Source organism: Castanea sativa, chromosome 3 (genome assembly GCF_040712315.1).
Source record: "Castanea sativa cultivar Marrone di Chiusa Pesio chromosome 3, ASM4071231v1".
Classification (NCBI taxonomy): Eukaryota; Viridiplantae; Streptophyta; class Magnoliopsida; order Fagales; family Fagaceae; genus Castanea; species Castanea sativa.
In genome coordinates, this window is record NC_134015.1 from 43,921,959 (window position 1) to 43,946,024 (window position 24,066).

The window sequence follows — 24,066 nt, forward strand, 5'->3', positions numbered from 1 at the left end:
TTCGAATGATGCGCTTCTGCAACAGTCCATTGCCCTTTTTTACTCTAGAAAATCAGGGCCATTCCAATCTGCAGACTTGAACAGGAAGATTGCATAGTTTGGCCGAGAAGCAAGTGGCTCATACATGGTGAGAACAGGGTATCAACTCCTATGTGAGTTGACAAATTTGGAAGGGGCCTCTAGCTCAAACACAGCAACACAAAAGGTTTTCTAGAAGCGTGTTTGGAAATTAAAACTTCCAAATAAAATGAAGATTTTTTGTTGGCATGCTTGCTCCAAATACCCTCCCAACTTTGAAGAACCTCCATTGAAGAAAAGTGCTTAATTCCTCTCTATGCAATGCCTGTGGACTGTATGAGGAATTGACTCTCCATGCTCTGTGGAATTACGAGTCAGTCAAGCCAATATGGGGACCAAGATTTAATGCTCTTTGAAACGATATTCCTGAGGTATCCTCCTTCTCGGACCTGGTGTACTTCATTGTACAACACCAAGAAAATTTGGTACTATTCACATGTGTGGCATGGTTTATTTGGTTTAGGAGGAACAAGAAGAGACTGAATGAACCGTGCCTTCATCCTAAGAAAATCCTTGAAGCAGTGCTGATGCTACTGAAGGAATTCCAGACAAAACCAGCACAACAATCACATACTACAATACCAAAAGTTGTGAAGTGGAAACCACTAGGATCGGAAACCACCAGGACCAGAGACCTACGAAGTCAACTATGATAGGGTGATGTTTACAGAGTTGGGTGAAGCTGGAATTGGTATTGTGGTCAGAAATGAAAAAGGCGAAGTGATGGCCTCCCTAGAAGAAAAAAGTATGAGTCCAGAAAGTGTTGAAATGCTTGAGGCTTTGGCGGCAAGGAGAGCTGCAATCTTCTCTGTGGAATTGGGTCTTCATCAGGTGGTCATTGAAGGCAATTCAGAAATTGTGTTTAAAGCCTTATCGGGTCGGTGTTTGGAGCGTTTTGGCATTGGTCATATTATCAAAGACTGTAAGTCTATTTCAAGTTTCCTACAAACCTGTTCATTCTCACATACTCGAAGGCAGGGCAACTGTGTGGTTCATGCCTTAGCTAAACGAGCAAGGATGTCTTCCCCTCTCTTAGTTTGGATGGAATTTGTTCCTCTAGACATTTCTTATTTAGTCTTCGTTAATGTAATTCCTTAATTCTACTTTAATAAAATAGATCATATTCCTCTAAAAAAAAGTGAAAAAATCTTCACTTGACCCGACAACCACATTTAAAATTTTTTTAAGAGAGAGAGAAAGACCCGACCCAATACCCAATAAACCAACCCAACCCGAGACCCGAATTTTCGGGTTGGATTGAGTTCTTACCTGGTAGACCTGATTTTCATCAGGTCGGGTTACAGGTGGCCATGAACCCAACCCGACCCGATCTTAGTCCTAATTTATACCATCACATTTTTTTTTCATCAAGTAACCCAGGGTCAAGGGTGCATGCTAAGGTTAACTCCAAACCACACAGCCCTAATGAAAGCCAATTTCACGATATTTTTAACCAACTCAATATCCCACTTTGTTACTAAGCTCGGTTGGTATAGTTTTATTGTTGAATTCATTAAATCATTCACTGGTAGGCCCTACATTTCCTTCTGTCTTGGATGTGAGTTCAATCTTGTAAATTGATTTTTTGTTTTTTGTTTTTATCTAATTTATCAAATTGAAATGCATAATTTCTGCTCAATCTACCATGTGGCCTTACCAATACAATGGAGAGGAAAAACTTGCAATGGTTTCAAATTGTTATATAAAGCACAATTTGGACTCATCCATGTGCTGTCAGACAACAAACTGGTAGGATTAGAGATCTAGATATTAATTTCTATTTAAATAGTGATACATTCAAGATTTACTCTGGTAGGATTAGAGATTTACATATTAAAAAAATTGTATAATTTTTTTTTATACAAGATAGAATTCTACTCTAACCAAATCTAAGTGTATGTATATGTGAAACTCCCTCCTGGAGACTTGAACCCTAGCCCTTACCCCCCACACCCTACAAACACTTATACTTATGGAGTGACCATCGCATCAAGAGTATGCGGTGGTGTATAAATTGTAATATATAGGCAAGATATGACTAAAATGTACTAAGTTTGATTTTTTTTTTTTTTTTCCAATTGGGGTATCTTGCTTATATAACTTTCAGTATTCTGAAAATTTTTAAAATCTTTTGAATTCTAAAATAGACTAAATCTGAGAATATTTATGCTATATTCAAATTTCGAATAGTTAGTTTATTGGACTGTTTTTGTTCATCATCATGAACACGAACATGAAGCGTTTTTATTTTTAAATAAATCTATTCTGCTTAATAATAAATAAAATTTTTTATTTAAAAAAAAAAGTCACAGAATAGTTTGTTGAAGCAAATATTATGTGACAACTTAGTTCATTCTTATTTCTTATGTTTCACTTGAGTTGCCCTGAAATACATGTCTCTACACTCTACAAAAGAAAAAAAAATGCATACATTTTTAAGGCTGTCTATTAATTAAAATTACATGTTTTTTATATTTTAATTTGATTAATTATACAGCTCACTAACAAGGCAGGCATTGGGGGAAAAAATTGGAGTTGTGGATGCAGGGATTATTTTAATTTTTGCATGCTCTATAATTTGTTAATGGATGTGATGGGAACTTTATGTAAGTGCACAATTGCACCTGGACCCCAAAGACAACTACGGGCTCAGGCCCAATGAGCCTTAAACAATCAAATTTGTAGAGTGTGGGTTTGAAATCTAGGTTAGAGGTACTGAGAACTTGATAACAAGCTGAGAGTTACAAACACTTCTAAATAACAAATGATAATTGCAAATAGGCCTCCTCGGACGTAAGCCGAGGTCCACTTCTATATTATTTTTCTTTCTTTCTTAAAAGTTTACAATTCTTAATTTCTTTCTTAGTTACCGACCCCTCTTCTTCTTTGGCGTTCATCCCCCTTAAATACTTCTTTTCCTAATGTTTTATCCACGTGTTACTCCAACCCCCTCCCCCCTAGATATTTCTTTTCTTAGTGCCTTTGAATAGTGACCAGAAGTTTGAGTTCTACTGTTCAGGAGTCACTTTCCCATTAATGCGACCAGGGAGGTAGGTGCAGGGTCTTTAATGTGGAGGTGGCAGCCTTTGCTTTTGGTATTTTTCTAACACCGGTGTACCTCGAAGGTTCAAGGTTTCCCCCCTTTAACCAACAGTCTTTCCGGAATATTGCCTTGACCTTCATAGTGAAGCTTCGAGTTCTCCTAGGTCTATCCGAGGAGAACTTTACCCTTGGATGTGTCCTCGGACCCTCGGCGTATGGGCCGATTCGCAGTACTAACAAATTCTTAGCTCAAGAGCAGGTCGGCCCTCCTTGCTACAGCCCAAAGGCCCATATGCCCACTTGGGTCCTTTTACTCAGCACACTTTATGAATGTGTTTTTTTTTTTTTTTTAAATCTTTTAGAAAGAAAAAGGATCTCTAAAAAAAATTTAAAACTTGTAAATGTCACTCGGTCAAAAAGACAATCTTGTTCTTCTTCTTTTTTTTTTTGTTGAGTTTTTATAATCTTTTTGAATCAATGATGAATTTAACTTTGCCATTAATAGGCAAAATTGAAGTTGACTTAGAATCAGCTTGATGAAATTTTTGAAGCTATATCATCAGTCAATGAAGGTAGAACTTATTACATATATTAACAATGCTCCGAAAGTTAAAGGAAGATTGTGACAATTTTTTGTCAACTTTTGGAGCGTTTTTATATTTTATTTTACAGTTAGAGAGGTCCATGAATTTTCTAATATATTATAAAATTAAAATTTCTTCTCCAAAAAAATTAAATTAATTTTATAATGTACTAGAAATAGTTATGATAGATTCTCAAAAAAAATTTGTGATAATTATAAGACTTTATATTCGACAATAAGCGACTATACCAATTGAACAAATTAGAACCCACTTAATACCTTCAATTCAAAAGATAGTTGTGTGCTAGATTATGTGAATCACATGTTCCAATTTTTTTATGAGTAAATTGATAATTAAAAAAAATGCATTTCTATAATAACAAAAAATCTAGTGGTATAACTTTTTCACTAACTTTTTTTTATTTTTTTATTTTACAATTGGTGAAGCCATTTACAATGATTGATGTATAATAATGGCAATATCCAGGATAAACACATGTATTAGTCTAATCATAATTTTAACTAACCAACTTAAAATTGTGAAATTTTTTGTCTCTGCCCACTTCTCACGTATGGTTCACATCTATTGTATCTCCTAGGCTCCTAGCACAAAAACCCCTACTTAAGAAAAGCCAATTGTAGCTACTATCTTTATACGAGGAAGTTTCAAATTTTACGTGTTCCTTATCCCAGCAATGACACAAAAACTCGCTTGCTCTGTCATTGTGGCTAATACACAAATATAGCTAGCTAATCTATTTCAAATTGGGGTGAGGAAGCAAAACCCATACCTATTAATAGCTTCTTTTGTGTCCTACACTCCTCAGCATCCACTTTAAAACCACCTAAACAAACTCATATGCACTACTAACCACTCCACCTATATATATCCCTCTCCACTCCAAGTATTTGCAAATCAGAACAGCCTGCCTCTTTTTATGTGTGAGTCTGCATTTTTGAGTTAGTACATTCACATGAATATGGCTTTGAAAGGCGTTATCATTGCCATTCTTTGGCACTTTGCTTTGGCTCTTGTCATTGTCATGCTCTCCACTCCTAATGTTAGGCTTGCTAAGAAAACAAAGATCACTGGCTTAAAAATGAATGCGATTGATAATTGCTGGAAATGGAACCCCGACTGGCGAAGGGACAGACACCAACTTGACACATGCTCAGTGGGTTATGCTGGGAAGATGACCAACAACATTGGAAGGGGCCTCACACAATATGTAGTCATTGATCCTAGTGACAACTCAATAAATCCCAAATCGGGGACCTTAAGATATGGAACAACCATGATCAAAGGGAAAAAATGGATCACATTCCTTAGAAGCATGCGCATTAGACTTCAGAAACCACTTCTCATTAGTAGTTTTACAACCATTGATGGTCGAGGGGCTAATGTTCACATTGCTGGTAATGCATGTTTGATGATCTATAAGGTATGTAATTTTTGCTTCAATTTTTTTTTTTTTTTGTAAAATATTTCACAATTGCTTAAGTACATGTTTTGATTATCTATTAGCACACTATAAAAATGGTATCATAGATAATTTCACAGAAAAGTGATGTACTAGTGACTAGTCACAATATGACAACTTAATAAGCTGTAAAATAAATTGTCATAGTTTTCTCCCTAAAATTGTTAATTACATTTAGCATTTTTGATCTAGCCAAGTACTAAAATGTACCTTATATATCAACAGCAAAGCAACATAATCATTCGTGGTCTTTGAGTCCACCATTGCCGATCCCAACCACCTAGCACAGTAATGGGTCCAGACTCAAAGATAGTTTCATGAAGTCAAGTTGATGGAGATGCAACTAGATTGGTTACTGCATCGAAGGTGTGGCTTGACCATAATACACTTTATGAGAGTGAGGATGGTCTACTTGATGTCACTCGGGGTTCTACAGATATCACCATCTCTAACAACTGGTTCAAAAATCAGGACAAGGTCATACTTCTTGGACATGATGATGGGTTCTTACGTGACAAGAACATGAAGGTGACGGTTATGTACAACCATTTTGGACCTAATTGCAATCAAAGGATGCCAAGGTACATAACTGAACATCCACATTCAAAGAATTCTAGACATGAACTAGTCAATTGTATATTTATGAAGCCACAACAATATAATATATTAAATCATCTATCTTATTATGCACACAAATAAACTTTGCAGAATTCGATTTGGATATGCACATGTGGTGAACAACCTTTACCAGGGATGGATGCAATATGCTATAGGGGGAAGCATGAATCCTAGTGTCAAGAGTCAAGCCAACTTGTTCATTGCACCAAAATTAGGGAACAAAGAGGTAAAATTTCAATACGTCCATTATCATTTAAGTAACAAAATGGATATACCCATACTAACACAAACACAATGCATAACATTAATATTAATAGGTGACGTGGAGAAATGGTGAAAAAGGGACATGGAAATTCTACTCTGTGAATGATGTATTTGAAAATGGAGCTAGATTCATTGAAACAGGTGCTGGTGGGGTAAAGCCAAACTATAACCATGAACAGGTTTTCCAAGTTGCAGATGCAAGAACAGTGAGGTCATTGACAAAATCAGCAGGTGCTTTACGATGCACCCCACGGTCTAGATGCTAAGGCAAAAAGTTTGAAGAGAAAAATGGAGCATCCACTTGATGGAGGCTGAATATAGAAAATATAAAATACGTAAAACTTATAAGAGTACATAGTTTTAGTACTGTTGGTCTTGAATGCCGTTGTTGACTTATTATGCTAATGGTTTTCCTTCTTTTGTATTTTTTTTGCTCCCATCAATGATCAATTGTTATGAAGTTCCCATAAATTTAAATTAAAAAAAAAAAAAACATGTTGTGCAGTTTTAAGACTGTCATATACTAATAATTTGAATATTTAGTGGACATTTTCCTTCTGAGGACATTCTTTTTAATTTCTTTTAATTTATATAATGACACAAAAAAAATTATATACTTGGAAGTTATCTAACAGGTAAGACCTCCAAAACATAGTGTCACTTGAGCGGTTAGGACTATGCACATTTGCTTTTTTTTTTTTTTTTTTGATAAGACACATTTGCTTTTTTTAATTAAAGGAAAAAACAATAGTGTTACTTGAGCTATTGGGTAAGCACATTTTTTTTAACTAAAAAAAAAATGTCCCTTGAGCTGTTGGTTATATATGCACACATATATTCAAATAATTCTAAGAAATTTGAGTGGAGTTTGTGGTGTAAGATGTCCCTTTGTGTTAAAACCTCAGCTCTTCTCTCTTGCGTATGTTTATTTTTTTAAAATAAAAAATAAATCTATGACATGGCTAAAATTAAAGCAATTAACATTTGTGGAGCCATTAGTTTAAAGAAAAACTTGTCCAAAAATAAGACTACTTGAAACAAGTTTGATCTAGCATGACTAAAAAATGTACAGCCTAAAAACAATGATTCATAGAACAATGAAAAAAATATATATCAAATTTCCTTCCTCAACTATATAGAAGAAACCAATGATGGAAAAAAATTATAGGGACTAAGAGCATCCACAACGAAGATGGCAAATGGCAAATGTAAGCTTATTATACAATTTAGAGCCAAAACATCAGCTCCATTGAAAAGTGTAAAATGCAACTATTGTAAAAAAAAATACAATTGAGCTACAGTGCGATTCTAAATGTAGAATCGCACTGTAACTCAATTGTAAAACCGAATATTATTATTTTATTAGTTTTACTGTTGCTTTATCTTATCACTCTCTCACCGGTACTCTCATCTCTTCTCTCTCTTTTTTTTTCTTTCTTCTTTTTCAGTTCTCTGATTCTCTCATTTAATCCTTCCCCCTCTCTCGTCCCTGTCTTCCCTTTCTTTTTCTTTTTTCCATTTTTTCTCTATTTTCCCTTAAATCAAGCCTCCGTGGGTCTCATATTGGGTGGAGCTCATGATTCGATGTGGTAGATCGGGGTGGTGCCGTGGTGGTGGATCGGGGTGGTGCTGTGCTCGCCGTGACTAAGCCGCCATGGGTCTCGTGGTGGTGGATCGGGGTGGAGCCGAGATCGCCGTGGATCGTGGGTTTCATGGGTTGGTGGCGCTCAGGTTTGATGTGGAGGCAGATGTGGCAGATCGGGGTGGTGCCGTGCTCACCGTGACTAAGCCGCCATGGGTCTCGGGGTGGTGCCGTGGTGGTGGATCGGGGTGGGTCTCGGGGTGGTGCCGTGCTGAGTTTGTTGTCAAGATTTGCAGGTGGATTGGTTTGCTGGGTATGTTTAATGGATTTGCTGGATATATTTGCTAGGTATGTTTAATGGATTTCTTGGCAATTTTTTGGCAATTTCCTCGATCGGTGGTGGTGGCTTTTGGAAATTTGTTGTGTTTCTTTCCCTCTTGGTAGTTGTTTCTTGTGGTTGTTGGTGGTGGTGAGTTTGGTTGTGGTGGTGGTTGCTGGCCGGTGGCGTGGTGGTGACAAGGTGGATTTCTGGGTTGTTCTTTTTTGGAACAGGGTTGCTCTGAGAAACATTTTGTTGGTTATATATTTTAATGTGAAAATATATTATTTTAATGAGTAGAATAGGAAAATAGAAGTTTGGATGTTGGATGTAGTGAAAAATGGTATTGTATAATTGATAAAGTGACTTTTTGAATGATAAAATAGGATAAAATTGAAAAAAATGAATGTGAATGCTCTAAGAAGGAAAAATTTTCGAGATCAATGGAAAATAAGACGTTAGGTTCGTACGTTGCATTGAAAGTAAGAAAAATAGGCTGCCATTATTATTGCTTTTGTCTTCATTTCAACTCTGTAGTCTTTACTTTCCTTAAAAAATGGAAAGGCATGGGACAACTTTCTTTACTTTCATACATAAATGCCTCTTTTTCATAGTGTTCAATCCATTTCCTAGCTACTACTTTTTCATTACGTATGTTTTGATTTGTTTAACTTAAAACTTAGTATTTGTGAGTTGTAACTTTTGTACTATGAACTTTGTTTATATACCTGTAATTTTGTATAACATATATGATCCTAATTATGATAATCTTGGTTAATATAACATATAGGAATACCATTAAAATACTTAAGTTGATGAGCTTAGGCTCAATTACAGTGGCAGCTCTACATGCAAGTCAGGGTGGTCACAGGACCACCATGAATTGCAAAAAAGTGTAAATATATACTTGCCAAAAAAATATTATATGCTAAACTAACTTATTGTAACCACTCTAATTAAAATTTTGAACACCCTGACTTGAGCATTACAAAAATTTGGGTTCAACAAAAATAAGAGTAGTGCTTTTACATTCACAACATTTTCACAATAATTTCACAACAAACTTAATGCAGTAAGCTGTTACTAATTCTAATTTAGGCCAAATACTAATATTATTTTTTTACCCACCAATAACAACTTTTTGCATAAGATTTATGGTAAAAATGTTGTGGATATAACATTATTCCAAAATTAATTTTGCCTCCAATCATAATTCTTAATCCTTGTTTTTTTTTAAGCTTAAATAAATACAATAAATATCCGCTCAAATAACAACAAACATATATAAACTAAACAAAAACAAGACAAGACCAAATAATAACAAGTGAAAAATTACTCAACAAAAAGCAAATTATAAAACAAAAAGATAAAATTTGTAGTTTGTCAAACTTATTCAATAAAAATAATTTCGAATTTCATTTTTCTTTAAAAAATGGCACCAAGAAAAATAGTGGTAATTTAAATTTTTTAGTGGCCACCCTAAAAAAACTTCATAAAGCCGCCACTGCCCAACTATGTCATATTAATTACTTTTTCTTATCATTCTTATACAATATGGGACTTCATTCATATATATATTAATTACTTTTAGGGTTTATAGCTGTGTTTTTCAAACGCGGCTATAGCCTTCGTTTTTTGTAGTGACATATGAGTCCTCATCTCTTTGTGTGCCACGAACAAGTTCTACTAGATACCTATAAGTTTCTTCCTTCACTAACGCATTATCCATGAGCCTCTTGTACACCATCCATGAGAAACATGTGTCAACCCCACACATCCTTGCCCATGAGAGCCTCACGACATGCACCATTAACAATACTCCTTTATTGGGCCTCTATTTAGGATCGTCTGCGTGGACTTTATGGACTTACCTTCTGTGATGCATAGTTATGTGAGCTCTAAGTAGTACATGAATCTCCCACCCTAGTCTCTGCTCCAATTATTAAAGGGACCCACATCCCCACTCTACCTAGAGCAAATGGGACTAACTTTGCCACCTTGCTACTTTGCCACACACCACCATGTTATGATACTACTTGTTAAAGATATAACAAATTGGGAAGGCTCCAATTAAGTAGTTAATCTAATATATAGATATACCACTTAACCTAAAATGCTTAATTGGGCTTAAACTCATAAGCTTAAAACCTTCTAAGCTAAATGGTATCTATATATGTTATATTTATTAACTACTCAATTGATTGGCTCCCTAAGGTACTATCTCCCCCAACAATAATATTATCCAATTCTCCCATAAAAAAAGAACTAAAGTTCAAATTATCTCTTTATTACCAAAAATAAATAATTGAATAATTGAACGGATTCCATTCTAAATATTTAGAGTTGATTAATTAATTCTTTGTTCTCTCCCTTTTGCCGAACTTTGGGGTAGATTCAATGGGAAAATCATCATGAAACCAAAGGACTTGATAAAATTAGAAAAAAAAAAAATTGATAGCATCACTGGAAGTCTAACAAGAACAGTATAGAACGAGTGGACGAAAAAAAAATATTTGAAAAACTATTAACAAACCACAAAATCTAGTGAACCAAAAATCACCAAATCCCGGCCCCCTCCTCCTACAAAGACTTCAAACAACCGAATTTAGCTAAAAATACCGTAAAACTTTAACTGAAATTAGCAATTAAGAAACTAATTGCCCAACACACACCCAATTTAATCTCATGGCTTTCCTCACACTCCGCAACAAACCCAAATAAACCGTTCACCAAAACTTTCCCTTCACAAAACCCAACTCCTATATCAACCCTTTACCTCTCATCCTTCTTAAACCTGCAGTGATTCTCTATATCCAAACCCTTTAGAGATTTGCTGCATAATTAAAAACATACAAAAAAAAAAAAAAAAACAAAAAAAAAAATGGCACGTCAAGCTTCTATTCTTCTCCTCCTCTTCGCCATTGTCGGGCTAGCAGTCACCAAGGTTGAGGTCCTGGCTGCTGACGCCCCCGTCCCCGTGTCCGGCCCCACCTCGGATGGCGGGGTCATTGCCGCGGGCCCTCCCAATGACGACATTGGAAACACCGGTGACTTATCGCCTACAAGTAGTGGGGGATCAGCATCATCACCTACAGTTGGCGGTGATGGTGGTGCTGTGGCTGCACCAGTTGGTGGCCCTGTCTCTGATGGAGTTTTCCCTCCTTCTCCAGGTACTGCTGAAGCCCCTGGAGCCAATGCTAGCGGTGCCAATGCCCTCAAGGCCTTTGGTGTTGCTGCTGCTTTGGCCGCTGCTGGTGCTGTTGGATTCTTCTCCTTCTAAAGCAAACAAACAAAAAAAAAAAAGTTTGCATGCATGCATGCATAACCATTGATGGTAGACTTATACGTAATTCTAATTGATTGATTGATATTGTTATCTGATCCATGTTTCTAATTGTAATTTTTTATTTTTATGTGCTATGTGAAATGAATTCCAAATTACTTAATGGCCTGTTTGGGAGTTTAGAGAGGGAGGAGAGTAGAGGGGAGTAGAGGGGAGGGGAGTAGTGGGGAGGAGAGTAGAGGAGAATGATTACCCTCCACCTTGTTTGGATGTTTTTATAATTAGTAAGGGGGAAGGGAGTAATTAGCCCTTCCCCTTGTTTTTAACATTGTAATTTTATAAATATAATAAGGGTAAATTAGGTAATTTACTTTATAAATAATTTTATGTGCTCTACTCTCCCTCCAAATCTCTCCAATTTGGGGGAATTAAAAATGAGGGGGTTGGAGGTAGTTGAAACCCCTCCAAACCCCTCCAAATCCCTCCCCCTCCTTCCTTAAAAAACTCCCAAACAAGGTAATTGAATTACTCCCCTTCCCTCTACTCTACTCTCCCTCCTTTTTTAAACATCCAAACATGCCATAAAGAAAAATAGTAGCGTGGAATTCATAGCATGCCATTTTTGATAGTATTTGGAAAATTGTACTAGGCCTGGTTCTATATATACACAAAATTTATACATTTGTTTATTTCTATTTTTCCTTGTTTATCATTTTTAATCTTTGATTTTTAGTCTACAAAACTTGAAGATTATATAGAAATGCAAAGCGCGTGTGCCCGCGCACCCACACACACACACAATATATATCTTTTGCGTTTAATCCAAAAATCTTATGATTATGAACCAGCCTGTAATAATTTTGGCCATTTGAAGAGTTTGATTCTTACTTCTTTTGGGGGGGGGGGGGGGGGGGGGGGTGGTTGTTGAATTCTGGATTGATTAATTAGAAATTAGTATTTTTTTTCAAGGAGATGTGAACTATATATTTTTCTTTGGATAAATTAATGTTGGTATTTAATTTAATTTTTTTTTTTTTTGCGAAAGAATTTTAGTATTTAATTTAATTGTTTACAAGATAATAAATCTTAGAAACTAAAATGTTAATTATATTCATACATACAAAATAAATATGTATGGTGCCAATCACATTAATTATTTTTATGAGTGCTTATAATTATCGTAGGCATGGCATGGGTGTAACAATGTTTGTCAATTTTCACTGATTATAGGATTTGTAAGAACATCATTCACATCCACTTTTGTAAATTTTAGCCAAATTTTGAAAGGACCAGTCACCCAAAAATGACCATTAAATTATCTACGTCTTTTGGATTAAACTTGTTGAGTCGCGGATTCATTGGCCCAGTCCAACGTCCAAGTCTCGGGCCAGCTCGATTGCCAAATTAATTGACCTGTACTAAGTGAGCTGTTTTACAATTTTTGGCCTTGGTAGTGGTGATATCTACAGGTGAGGAACGTTGATGTATTTCAATCTGAGACTAATTCTTAGTTATTTTCAGAGTACGGAGATAATGTTTCCTTCTCTCACATTAATGGTAGAGTTCACTAAATTTTCCTCCATATTTCTAGAGTACTTAAGAATTTTCCTCCAAGCAAATTTTTTTAATTCAAACATTTGAATCTGTATTCAATGGCCAGGAACTCAAGGACTTTGCCCGAGACCAAAGACTTGAGGAGAGTGAGGAGTGGGAGGATCTCATGTTTTCAAAATTATTGAGGGAAAGGCACTTATAAAGGCAACTATATTGACTTCATTGTAAAGACTAAACATTGCGATGTGAAAATTATCTTTGATAATGCCAAGTAAAATTGTGTAGCGAAAACATTTTATAGACAACATTATACTTAATAAAGGCAATATATCATATAATCATATTGACGTTTCAATAATCATCTTTAGCCATTCTCAAAAAAAATAAGAATCATCTTTAGCCTATATAAAAAATAATAATAATCATCTTTAGGAAAACCTTTCTAACCAACAAATTCGTGTATGCAGAAAATGAAAGTGACTTTTTTATTTTTTTACCCTTTTCCTTTTAAGTTTTAACATATGATGACAATTAATCCAATAGAAGGCTTTATCTATTATAGTGCAATGCTTTCATAACCTCATGAAACAACTGAATATGATCAAGATGGTTCATGAAACATGGCATAAACCTAATATTTGTGGGCTCATTTAGTACTTAGCAACAGATACTCTAAACTACTGATTAAGCTATTTTATTGCATGCATATTCATTACAAGAAATAACGAGTAACTATCTCTTCTTAAAAGGTCAAGAAATACTATTCTAGCTAAAAATGTCCACAAACCCGCTTGTCTCAACCCACTCAACCAACTCGACCCATTTCAAAAGTTAAAGAGTGCTTTTAAATAGACTGCGATGTTGACATCAATCTAACTAAGGATCATGCGGATATGGTTTTTTTTTTTTTTTTTTTTTTAAAAATAATCATAGTCTTTTTTTTTTTTTTTTTTTTTAGAATATTAAGTATTTTAACATATACACGCGGGGAGAAGGGAAAAAGTTTTTTTTTTTAAACTTATGGTAGTGTATATCCAAAAGAGCCTAAATCAAATATAGTCTTAAGTTCATTGGTTTGATCAACTAGGTTGATTCAGGTTTAATAACAATGATTCCAATGTTCTCACTAAACGGATGAACATAGCCACATAGGTATACTAAGTCATCTTCCTTGCATAATCATCATTCCATATGTACTTAAGTATAATGTTTCATTGTCTTTTATTGACACAAGGTGTGAGTTTTTCAAATTCATATTTACCCACAAACTCAATGGTCTAATTATATTTAGACAATGTTGTTGCAATGAACCATTTTGAGTAGAAAGAAGCCACCCGTGAGACTTATGAACATACAAGCGGAGGCCACAATCTCCACAAGAAATTGGCTTAATTTCACAAATACGGGAAAGGCTAAGTCTCCATTTCCTTAGGCTTAAGATTAGCCTTCACTAATATGGAAAGGCTAAATTTTTATAGGCTTAAGATTAGCTTTCACAAATGTGGAAAGGCTTCCATAGCCTTGGGTGATCACTTGGAGAAGGTATCTTTATACGCATACAACATATGCATCCTCTATTTTACAATATGTGGATCCTAAAATTTAGCCAAAAAGATATGTGAATCGCATAATCGTGTAGAAAAAAAACCCACTGATCATAAGAGCTTCAAAAGCAAATGCTTACGAATTTAGTCCAAAATTAAGAACTATTAATATTACCTACTATCAATCTACATTCTACCATTCTATCAAAAAAGAAAAATAAAAATTGAAAAACAAAAAACAAAAACTAGTAAACTACTTTCACGAGGAAAATGGACATACCAAGTAAACCAATAATCTTCAACCACAGTCACATTTCAAAAACCTTGAGGCCCTAAGACAATGCCCTATCACTTCGACTAACCAAGGACAATGATTTCACTCCACCAAACGTGTAAAGCCAGAATATACTTCCACTTCATTCGACCATGCATCTCATAAAAATTTGCACTTCAAGACCAAAAGATCATCGATTATCTTAATTCTTATCTATGATAGACGTAAAATAGAAAATCCATAAACAGACCAAACTCTTATGTTTTATGGTTCCAAGCACAGACCAAATCAAAACCTACACAAGATAAACCATAGAGGCAAACAACGATGTGAACCAAAACAACATAGTTAAGGATAATTAGTTCGAGATAACAAAAACAATTTTCCCTTTCCCATACAAAATTTCTTGTTCAACAAAACTAAATTAAAACAAATGGAAGTAATGATCAAATTCAAATCCCAACACCGACCACGAAAAACCAAAACAAACTTCTTAACCTTCCTTAGTACACTACCTGTGTAGATGCCTTGCTTCTTGTTCTTAAGTTTTTATCAATAAAGTTTCATTACTTATCAAAAAACATCAACCAAAACTATGACCAAGCTCAAAAAACAGCATTACCAAACGGATTAATCCTGTAACAAATTCTGGCCAAAAAAAAAAAAAAAAACAAATAAATGCAGTAACAAATAAATCGCTAAATAACACCACCAAAAAAAATGGGGATAGCAGGATAAGCTATATCAAAGCCTCCAACAAAGGAGTTGTGAACAAATTCCTTGTAAACTTCTTCATTGAGCAAGTAGTACCCATCAGGAAAAACAGTAAGGCAGGTCACTCAACAAATAACTTTTAACACAATCTCATTTACATTGTTGGGAATCCATACATTCCAAATTCCAAAGAAACAAACAGGACAATATGATTTACACATTCTAGACCCATTAGTACAAAAGAAACTGCTTCCCAGAAAAATAACATACTAAAAAGGTTAAAACAAAAAGTACATAAGGAGTAGATCAGGCTTCCATCAAGAGAGAAACGACCCCAAGTGAGCAAAATTCTTCTGGGTTCCAAGTCTATCATGCTGTAGCATCAATACATGACTCCTAAATCCTGACCCTAATTTACATTATGCACTTAAATAATAATAACTCTGAAATCCTTTCTGCTTTCTGGGAAGTTGCTTGAACAGAGAGAGTTGTACAATTTTTACAATAACCAATTACAATTGAAACAGGGACCCTATGGTTACAATGTACCAATAGTTGACTTGACTCTCCTAGAACAACATTATGAGTTACAACACATCAATGATGAACAGGTGTATCGGCTAAAACCAATACAGTCAAACAACAAGAGGCCGTTACATGTTGCAGACCTAATACATAAAACAATTTACACATGACAGTGGTGCTTTACATGTAGACTAACAGATACGGTAATCATATCCATAAACTAAATACCAAGATTTATTTATTGGAATATTTGTGATCTTGACTCTTTCTAGACATTTTCTTGCAGGAGCACAATTTACAGATTTTTAGGTGGTACAGGGTTACTTTTGCATACTTGGCAAACCAAGCCATCACCAGAGGAATCCAATGAAGGCATCCCATCTAACACATCTTCCTCCATGTAACCAAACACAGGCTGATTCAATCATGAAAACAAAAAGTTGCCTACTCCACTCCCTGGATATGATGATAAAAAGAAAACCCCCAAGTCAATAGATGATAAATAAAATAATCTGCCAAAGACTCCACCCATAGTCTATCTCTACCACTCAATATTAATGGGAAAATATAAGAAACAGAAATACATCAAAACATGAATGCAAACAAACTCAAGTATCCCCTAGTCCATTCTTTGATTACAAAGCCCTAAGGCATTGTACCTCTATTTGACACAACACATAAAAAATAACCCTTCACCTCCATACTTCTGGTTATATTTATAGTTGCGGACCAAATCTATAAGACGTGCATACTAATAAGAACGAGTGATTACCTCTCATTCTACTGGAGATTTGTGACAAAATGGCAATCAATATATCTATCATATAATATGATTTTGACAAATGATTCCATTATATCAAGATCTACCAAAATAACTAAACTTTCTCTATAGAGAAATTAAGAACAGTCATCATTGCCACTCCTCTCTCGCGTCTTATTGCTTTTACTTTAGGTAACACTAACATCCTAACTTTTAGAGTCAAGGAAACATTATACAACAAAGAGGTAGAAGAGGATTACTGTCAGTCAAGAATCAAGATTCAAATTCATATGATATTTGAGAATGATACTTCAAGGCCTCATCCACCAAAAACAGAAATCAAGGTGACAGTGTTATTTGATCAAGAACAATTCCACAACCGTTGTCCTGTGCAGGCATAACTACCAGTACACCATAGGTTGGCAACTACAACTAGAACCATCCTTCACCTGCTAGCCACATGGCCAACATCTTGCCCTTACAATTTCCTTTTTTTCAAAGGCAGAAACACCGCTGACAATCATCTCTAAGAAAGGCAATAGCACAAGATATTGACTAATGAGTAAAAATACTCCATAGGCAATTTGATGGGGAAAAGGGTACTTTATGAACTTTACCATTCAAACTCTAATAAGAGGACAATGGTCAACAACACTTAGTTTTTAAGACTATAAAATTTAAGTAAACTTGGGTATTTTAACATATATTGTTGCTATTAGGGGAAAGGAAGATTTGAATCTTTAAACCCTAACATCAGCCTATGGGATGCAGTGGAAGCTGAGGCTTCAAGCAACACTAACACCGTGTTTGGAAAAATGGAGGGGGAGACCGAAAGGGAAGGGAAGATTGTCTTCCCTTTAGTTGGTTGGTTGTCTAGACTCTAGAGGAAATAGGATGGTAAGGAAATTATATTAGAGGGTCCCAAAACATTAAAAAATTAAATACTCTTTCTCTCTCCTCATCCCTCCATTTCCCCCCAATTAGGAGGAAAAAAATGATGGCCAGAAGGAAAAGGGAATCCCTCCACTCCTTTTCCACCCAACTAAACAAAGGAAAGACACACTCTTCCCTGCCTTTGCCCTCCCCTTGTCCCCATCCAACCATAGTGTAAAGGTTTGATCTAAACCAAAGGAACAATATACTCCATTTTTATTATTCTTGGAATATTAATAACTACATTTACAAGAGTCACTACCATAAACAACTCTCGCAACTTCCTTTTCACCAACCACATACCTAAACCAAAAGGAAACCTGACACTTACTCAAACCAAAAGAATGTTAGCCACATCTTCAATCCTTGAATTAAACAAACTTTTCATACGTGTCAGAAAAACAACCATTTACATACGAGACGTAGCTATCACACTTGTAATATGAATTTCAAAATGAATGAATTATTTCACACATACAACACAATTAATTGGAAAACACAGCAAAGTAATAAGAGGTAGATTGAATTGGCATGACAAAAAGAACTTAATTGTACCCAAGAGTCTTGTCACTCAATGGCTCTACCCGATCTCCCCAAGGGGAGAACCTGGGTATGAACCCCCCCCTCCCCACTTGTTGTAAGCCAATATATACTAATAACAAATCTTCGGATGCTACAATCAAGCCAGACATCTAGCTAAATCATTTAACCGAAACAATGGACATACAGAGTAAAACTGCTCAGCTTCATGACAACACACAGCATGAACTATAAAGAAATAAGCACAAAAAAAAAAAACTCTCGCCACCAACTGTACAAGGAGTAGGAGCCAGTGACCAGCAAAGAAGATAGATGTTAGACACTTGTAAATTAAAAATACAACCAGCAAAATAAGTTAGAAAAGAAAAGATATCATATAAGAGGTATAAAAATCAACTAATACATGCATCTGGAAATGGTTAAAGGCTCCACTTGCGCCACAAAAATATTCTCTGAAAGCATATGGATAATTAACTCCCACAATCATATAAACAAACTAGAAGGTTCCAATTGTACCAATAGCACAAGTCAGTCTTGAAGATAGATAGCAGTATAAATATGATACCAATGGGATACCTGGTGAAGGATACCAGGAGTCCAAGCCACAGAAATATCCACATTGGTATGCTACTGAAAGTCATCAATCATTTTTCAGCACACAAATATTAAGCATTGCAGCTAGTGATGTTCAGTATTATGCAGTACGAAAGCAATGGAAATTAGTTCTTCCACCATACCAACACAAGTGGAACTTACTTCTTCCCTCAAATAAGCCACACTTTGAATGTGGGGCCACTGAGAACCAGAGAGAATGATGAAGATGAACTTCAGATGTCCAAAGGAGAAACTCTAAGAGTGAGAACATAGATTGTGAGGTCTCATAAAACCTGCCAAAGAAGGATGAACATCATGCTTGTGTCACTCTGATGGCATGCGTCTTCTCTTTCCATAATCCACATCCCTGGATCGAGACCTATGATCTTCTTCTGGCATTGCTCGGGACCTGCTCCGAGGTCTTGAAGAAGACTGCCCTCTATCCCAATCATCCTCATAACCCAAGTCACGTTCTCTTGGCCGATGTTCTCGGTAACTGTCTTTTTCTTCCCTGTAACGGGGCTCCCTGTGTTCCCTTTCAGACCTGTCCCAGTCTTGCTCCCTATCATCACGATGCCTCCTCTCAGAGTTTCCTGACCAGTCACGCTCAGATCCCCGCTCTTTTTCCCTAGAGGCAGCACTTGACCTTGCTCCTTTTTCATGATTTCCCTCTCCATACCCATATTCTGAAGCACCATCATCACCACCATAACTGGACTCCCTCGTCCTTCGACCATGTTCTTCTCCTCCCCATCCACCCATGCTTGTGTCATTCCACATATTTGCAGGATGACCATCCATTCCAGCAGAACCCATCATTCCCATTCCATTAGCTGCCATTCCCCGACCAAAGAAGGCTGGATTGACATGAGGTGCCACCCCAGCAAGCCCCATCGTATTAACAGCTGGAAATGAAGGAAGCATTCCAGGAAAAGCAGGACCTGGGAAACCCCCATAACCACCTCCTCGACCCATATATGTGGGATCAAACCCAGTACCCATCATGCCCTGTGGATTCATCATACCACCAGCAGGACCCCCAAATGCAGGACCTGCAAGGCCTTGTCCATAACCTCCTCCTCCAGCACCACTTACAACTCCAGCATTGTTCCCAACCATGTTCTTTGCACCCATAGCCCCTCCTCTTCCTCTCATTGGTCCACCCCCAGGACCTCGATTGAGTACACCCTGGCCGCCCCGTCCCCATCCACCCCGTCCGTAATTTCTTCCTCCATCTCCACTTTGATAATTCATATTGTTCCCTCTCCCACCACCTTCATTCATTGGCCTCCTTCCTTGAGGCTGAGACTGATTCTGAGCTTGGTTCTTGCTCATATAAGAAGCTCCCATCTGCTTCAATGTTTGTGCAGAAGCAAAGGCCACAACACAAGGTCGCCCATTGAAAACATGACCATTCATTCCCTCTTTGCAAGAAGCTGCAGCAACCGAATCATAGAATTCAACTTGACAATAGCCTTTGGATTTACCACTAGCTCTCTCATCGAAAAACTTAATTTCCTTGACCCTTCCGTATTGGGATAAAATACCTTCAAGCTCTGCATCAGTTGTCCACCAATGTAGTTCTCCCACAAACAGCATGGTTTGACCATTCTCTACAGGTGGCCGGATCTGACTTTCATTAATTATCGGATGATTGACATTTGCATTCACATTGATTTGATTAGAAGGCATCTGTTGAGTGCCTCGAGGACCACCAGTGGCAGAATTCAGCACAGGCATGGGCTCATTAGGAATTTTTCCAGGCATATCAGAAGGATCAACCCCAGAATTGGGGGGCACAGATGTGGATCCTTGAAATCCCATGTTTCTGAATTGGGGATCATGAGGCATTTCAACAACCCTCCCTCTGTGTGAGACCGAAGACCCGTCTGGGTAACTAGAAGATCCCATTTCTGGTGCCTTTATGGCAGATGGCCCCTCCTTCTGCTCAGGATAATGCACACCAGGATTAGAATACTTTCCTTCAACTGAAACCCCAGGAATGCCCATCTCTTGTGCACCCGCAGCTTCCACTCTTTGTTCAGGAACATCAGTTTTCTGAGTTTGAAGTCCTCCGTTGCCAACACCCCCAGGTGGGAGTGGAGCCTCAGACCGGTGCAACTGAAGGAAACCTTCTCCAACATTTACATCATTGTAGAGATCATCGTAGTCATCATCTTCTCCCATCAGTTCGTCATCTGCAAGGGCTGGTATGGCTCCACTTCCTTGATATTGCAGCTTCTGAGCCCCTCCATATTCCTCATCTTCATAATCTATTTGCTCTTCAGCCACTGGATCCATAAAGGTTGACCAAGATAAATTAAAAATAAATTACATCTATCTCCACCTAATATTATACATAAGCAGGAAAACCACTATTAAACTTATATCTCCTATTGCACATCAATAACAACATTAAGGAGAGAGACAGATCCATTTGGTATTGGATCTGGATGCTCTTATACAACCTAGAGAGGATTTCCCATAGCTTTAAATCATGTAGGACACTTGAGATTACATATGATTGTACATTCATAACAATAATCATTAACTCGAAAACATCAATACACCACGAATCTTTTACATCACTTTTCAGCCTCGAAATCTTAGGCATCTTGGACAAAAGAACTAGAAACACCTTACACACCTACTAGAAAAGTACATCAATATAAAGTAAACCCTCTGCAACCCATCAAATACAAAATTGAGAAGAACAAAAATTTCCCACACCCAGATCAACAAAAGTAAAAAAAAACACCCCAAAACAAAAAGGGTCTCAGCTACTGATGATGATAACAGCATTAATCGCCCCTGCCATGATGTCACAACAAACAGAAGAAGATAAATCTTCAAAACCCACTTGTAAAAATCATTGGAACCATAACAAATATCATGTATTACAGTTACTAATATACCATAATTAAATTTTTTAAAAAAAATTAAAGATGAATCATATAAACATAAACAGTAATATCTTTATCATAACTCAACAGGAAAAAAAAAAGCCAAAGATTCCCAATTTCCACCTAGTAAAACCGCAGGATTAATAATCTCAGACACCCATGTAGAAAAATCCCAAAAATCAAAGCCAAACTACAACTTTAAAATTTTGGGTTATTTCACAAAACAAACCCAAAATCAAAAAAAAAAAAAAAACCCACCCACCAAAAGATTTGAGATTAGAACATTGCAGAAAAACATCAAATCCTTAAACAAAAGTAAGAATCAAAAACATCAAATATGACAGTTTTTTCTTACTCTTCTCTTCTTGTTGTTGTTGTTGTTGTGGTTGTTGTTGTGCTTAATTTGTCTTCAGCTCTTTAGGTCAGACAAGCACCCAGGTTTATTAGCCTGCCCTTTTTCTCATCTGATCTCCCAAGTGGGTTTCTATTATTTTATTTTATTTTCACTTTTGAGTTTTTTCCTCTTGTGGTAAATTTTTATTTTCTTTTTGTTTATACGTGATGTCCTATATTGGCTATACAGTGATGCCCTTTGGCTTTGGGACCTTGTGGATCAAATCTCATCTGGGTCACTGCTTCTTTGGTAGGCCATACACTAATTACGTATTTTACTCTGCAGAAATTTCTTAACATAGAAAAAATAAATATATAAACTCAATTTCGTTATTTTTTAATAATTTCTCTATAAAAAAATTGTATTTATTGATAATTTGAAATTTGAGTTTTGAGCGTTAATCCTGTCATTGAATATTCTAATTTCTAAAAATTGTAATAAAATCATATTTTTTATAAAATAATATTACAGTCACAAATTATTTTATAATATTTTTATAAATTATTAATATATTAAATTTTTATTAATTTTTAGCTGATATTATTTTTTACTTATCAATAATCGTGTACATGTTTCCGGTCTATAAGAAAATTTGTCAAAAATATCGTGATTTTAGCATTTTTCTGTTGACAAGAGAAAACATATTACAGGTTAGACTCTGGTTTTCTCAGCCGCCCCAATAGTGTGCTAGTCACAGTAAATTTTACTAGTGTAGCTGCTTAAATGCTAGCTTTTTTATTGGGCGTTGAAAAACTTAAACCTAACACTTGCGCTTGTTTTGGTAAAGACTTTATTCTTATTGGTCCGTTGTTATTTGAATTAATGTGCCTTTTAATTAATAACATTATTTTGCAAGATTTGCGAAATCATATTTAATAATAACTATTACTCATCAAAATAATAATAATAATAATAATTATTATTATTATTATTATTATTATTAATTGATATTGTTTTAAATCTATTCAAGAATTTGGCCTCTTTCTTAAATTTAAGTGTTGAAATTCGGCTCAAATCTTCTTCTTTTTTTAATAAAAAGGGACAAAATCCTCATATAATTTCAAAACAATGTCAATTTTAATAATTAATATTAAGATATTATTTTGTAAATTTTACTTACATTTTCTTTAACACGACCCATGCTTTCATGCAATGTGCATGTGACATGCTACATTTGTTGCTATGTTGCGCTTATGAAATGAACCAATAGTTCGCCAAAAAAAAAAGTGTGAAATGGAGAAAGTATAATTTTAATTAACTTAAAGTTACCATAATATATATTTATATATATACATATTAATTAGATGTATGTATGTATGTATAGTTACTTTTTTTTTCAGTTTTAATTGATTTTCTTTTTATACAAAATATAAATTTTATTTTAACATAATCAAATCTAAGAGTTATAAGGTTCAATTCCTACCTAAACAAAATACTAATTAGTGTCTTAGTTTGATGATAAAAAGTTATTATCGGGAACGGACGTCATAGGTTGAAACTCTCTCAAAAAAAATTATTTATAATCTAAGTGTATATGTGTATGAAACTATTTCTTGGAGAATTGAACTCCGGCCCTTATCCCCTCCAACTTCATGAGAATTTTGTACTTATGCAGTAACCATTATGCCAAGAAGCGGATAGTTAGTTGACTTTTTCTTATATTGCTACCGACAAAGTTTTGCAAACAATGACATGTGTCAAATTATGCTTATAGCCCAACCCAAAACTTGATATCAACCTTTAAAAATTGGCCAGCGACTGCTAGGCGTTTTCTGACTTGTTAAAGAAAGAATCAACCCAAAACTCAGATGATAGAGAAATTACACACGACAAGTTCTTTAGAGGTGACTTTAATATAGGCCAAATAATCGCCCTCTGTAAAGAGTAAGTCATCATCTACAAACCCAACAATAAGTTAACACACATTATTTATCCAACTGTTAGTCAATACAAGAGAAATCCAACAGTAAACAATTCAAAAATAAAATTCTATGAGCAAGTCCATTTCATCTTCTAACAAGAAATCAATAAATTAGATAACATGTCATATCAGTCAATAGTAAAATTATAGTAGAAATACA

At 35.6% G+C, this 24,066-nt stretch overlaps 1 protein-coding gene and 1 pseudogene across 3 annotated transcripts; one reads left to right on the plus strand and one right to left on the minus strand.

Annotated features, from left to right (window-relative positions):
* Positions 1-4,713: 4,713 nt before the first annotated feature.
* Positions 4,714-6,394, plus strand: LOC142627014 (putative pectate lyase 16; annotated as a pseudogene).
* Positions 6,395-15,455: 9,061 nt separating this feature from the next.
* LOC142627339 (uncharacterized) lies at positions 15,456-22,112 on the minus strand. Of its 3 annotated transcripts, none has more exons than XR_012842812.1 (2): positions 18,851-21,666; positions 15,456-16,317 (listed from the first exon to the last, which is right to left on the minus strand). XR_012842812.1 is itself a non-coding variant. In XM_075801182.1 (2 exons), coding segments are annotated over exons 1-2 (1,968 nt in total). In that variant the 5' UTR covers positions 21,948-22,112; the 3' UTR covers positions 18,448-19,012. The 3 variants fall into 3 exon arrangements, 2 of the variants coding, with proteins under 2 accessions (XP_075657297.1, XP_075657296.1); XM_075801182.1 differs by lacking the exon at positions 15,456-16,317 and adding an exon at positions 21,947-22,112 and having other exon boundaries at positions 18,448-20,979; XM_075801181.1 differs by lacking the exon at positions 15,456-16,317 and adding an exon at positions 21,947-22,090 and having other exon boundaries at positions 18,448-21,499.
* Positions 22,113-24,066: the final 1,954 nt, after the last annotated feature.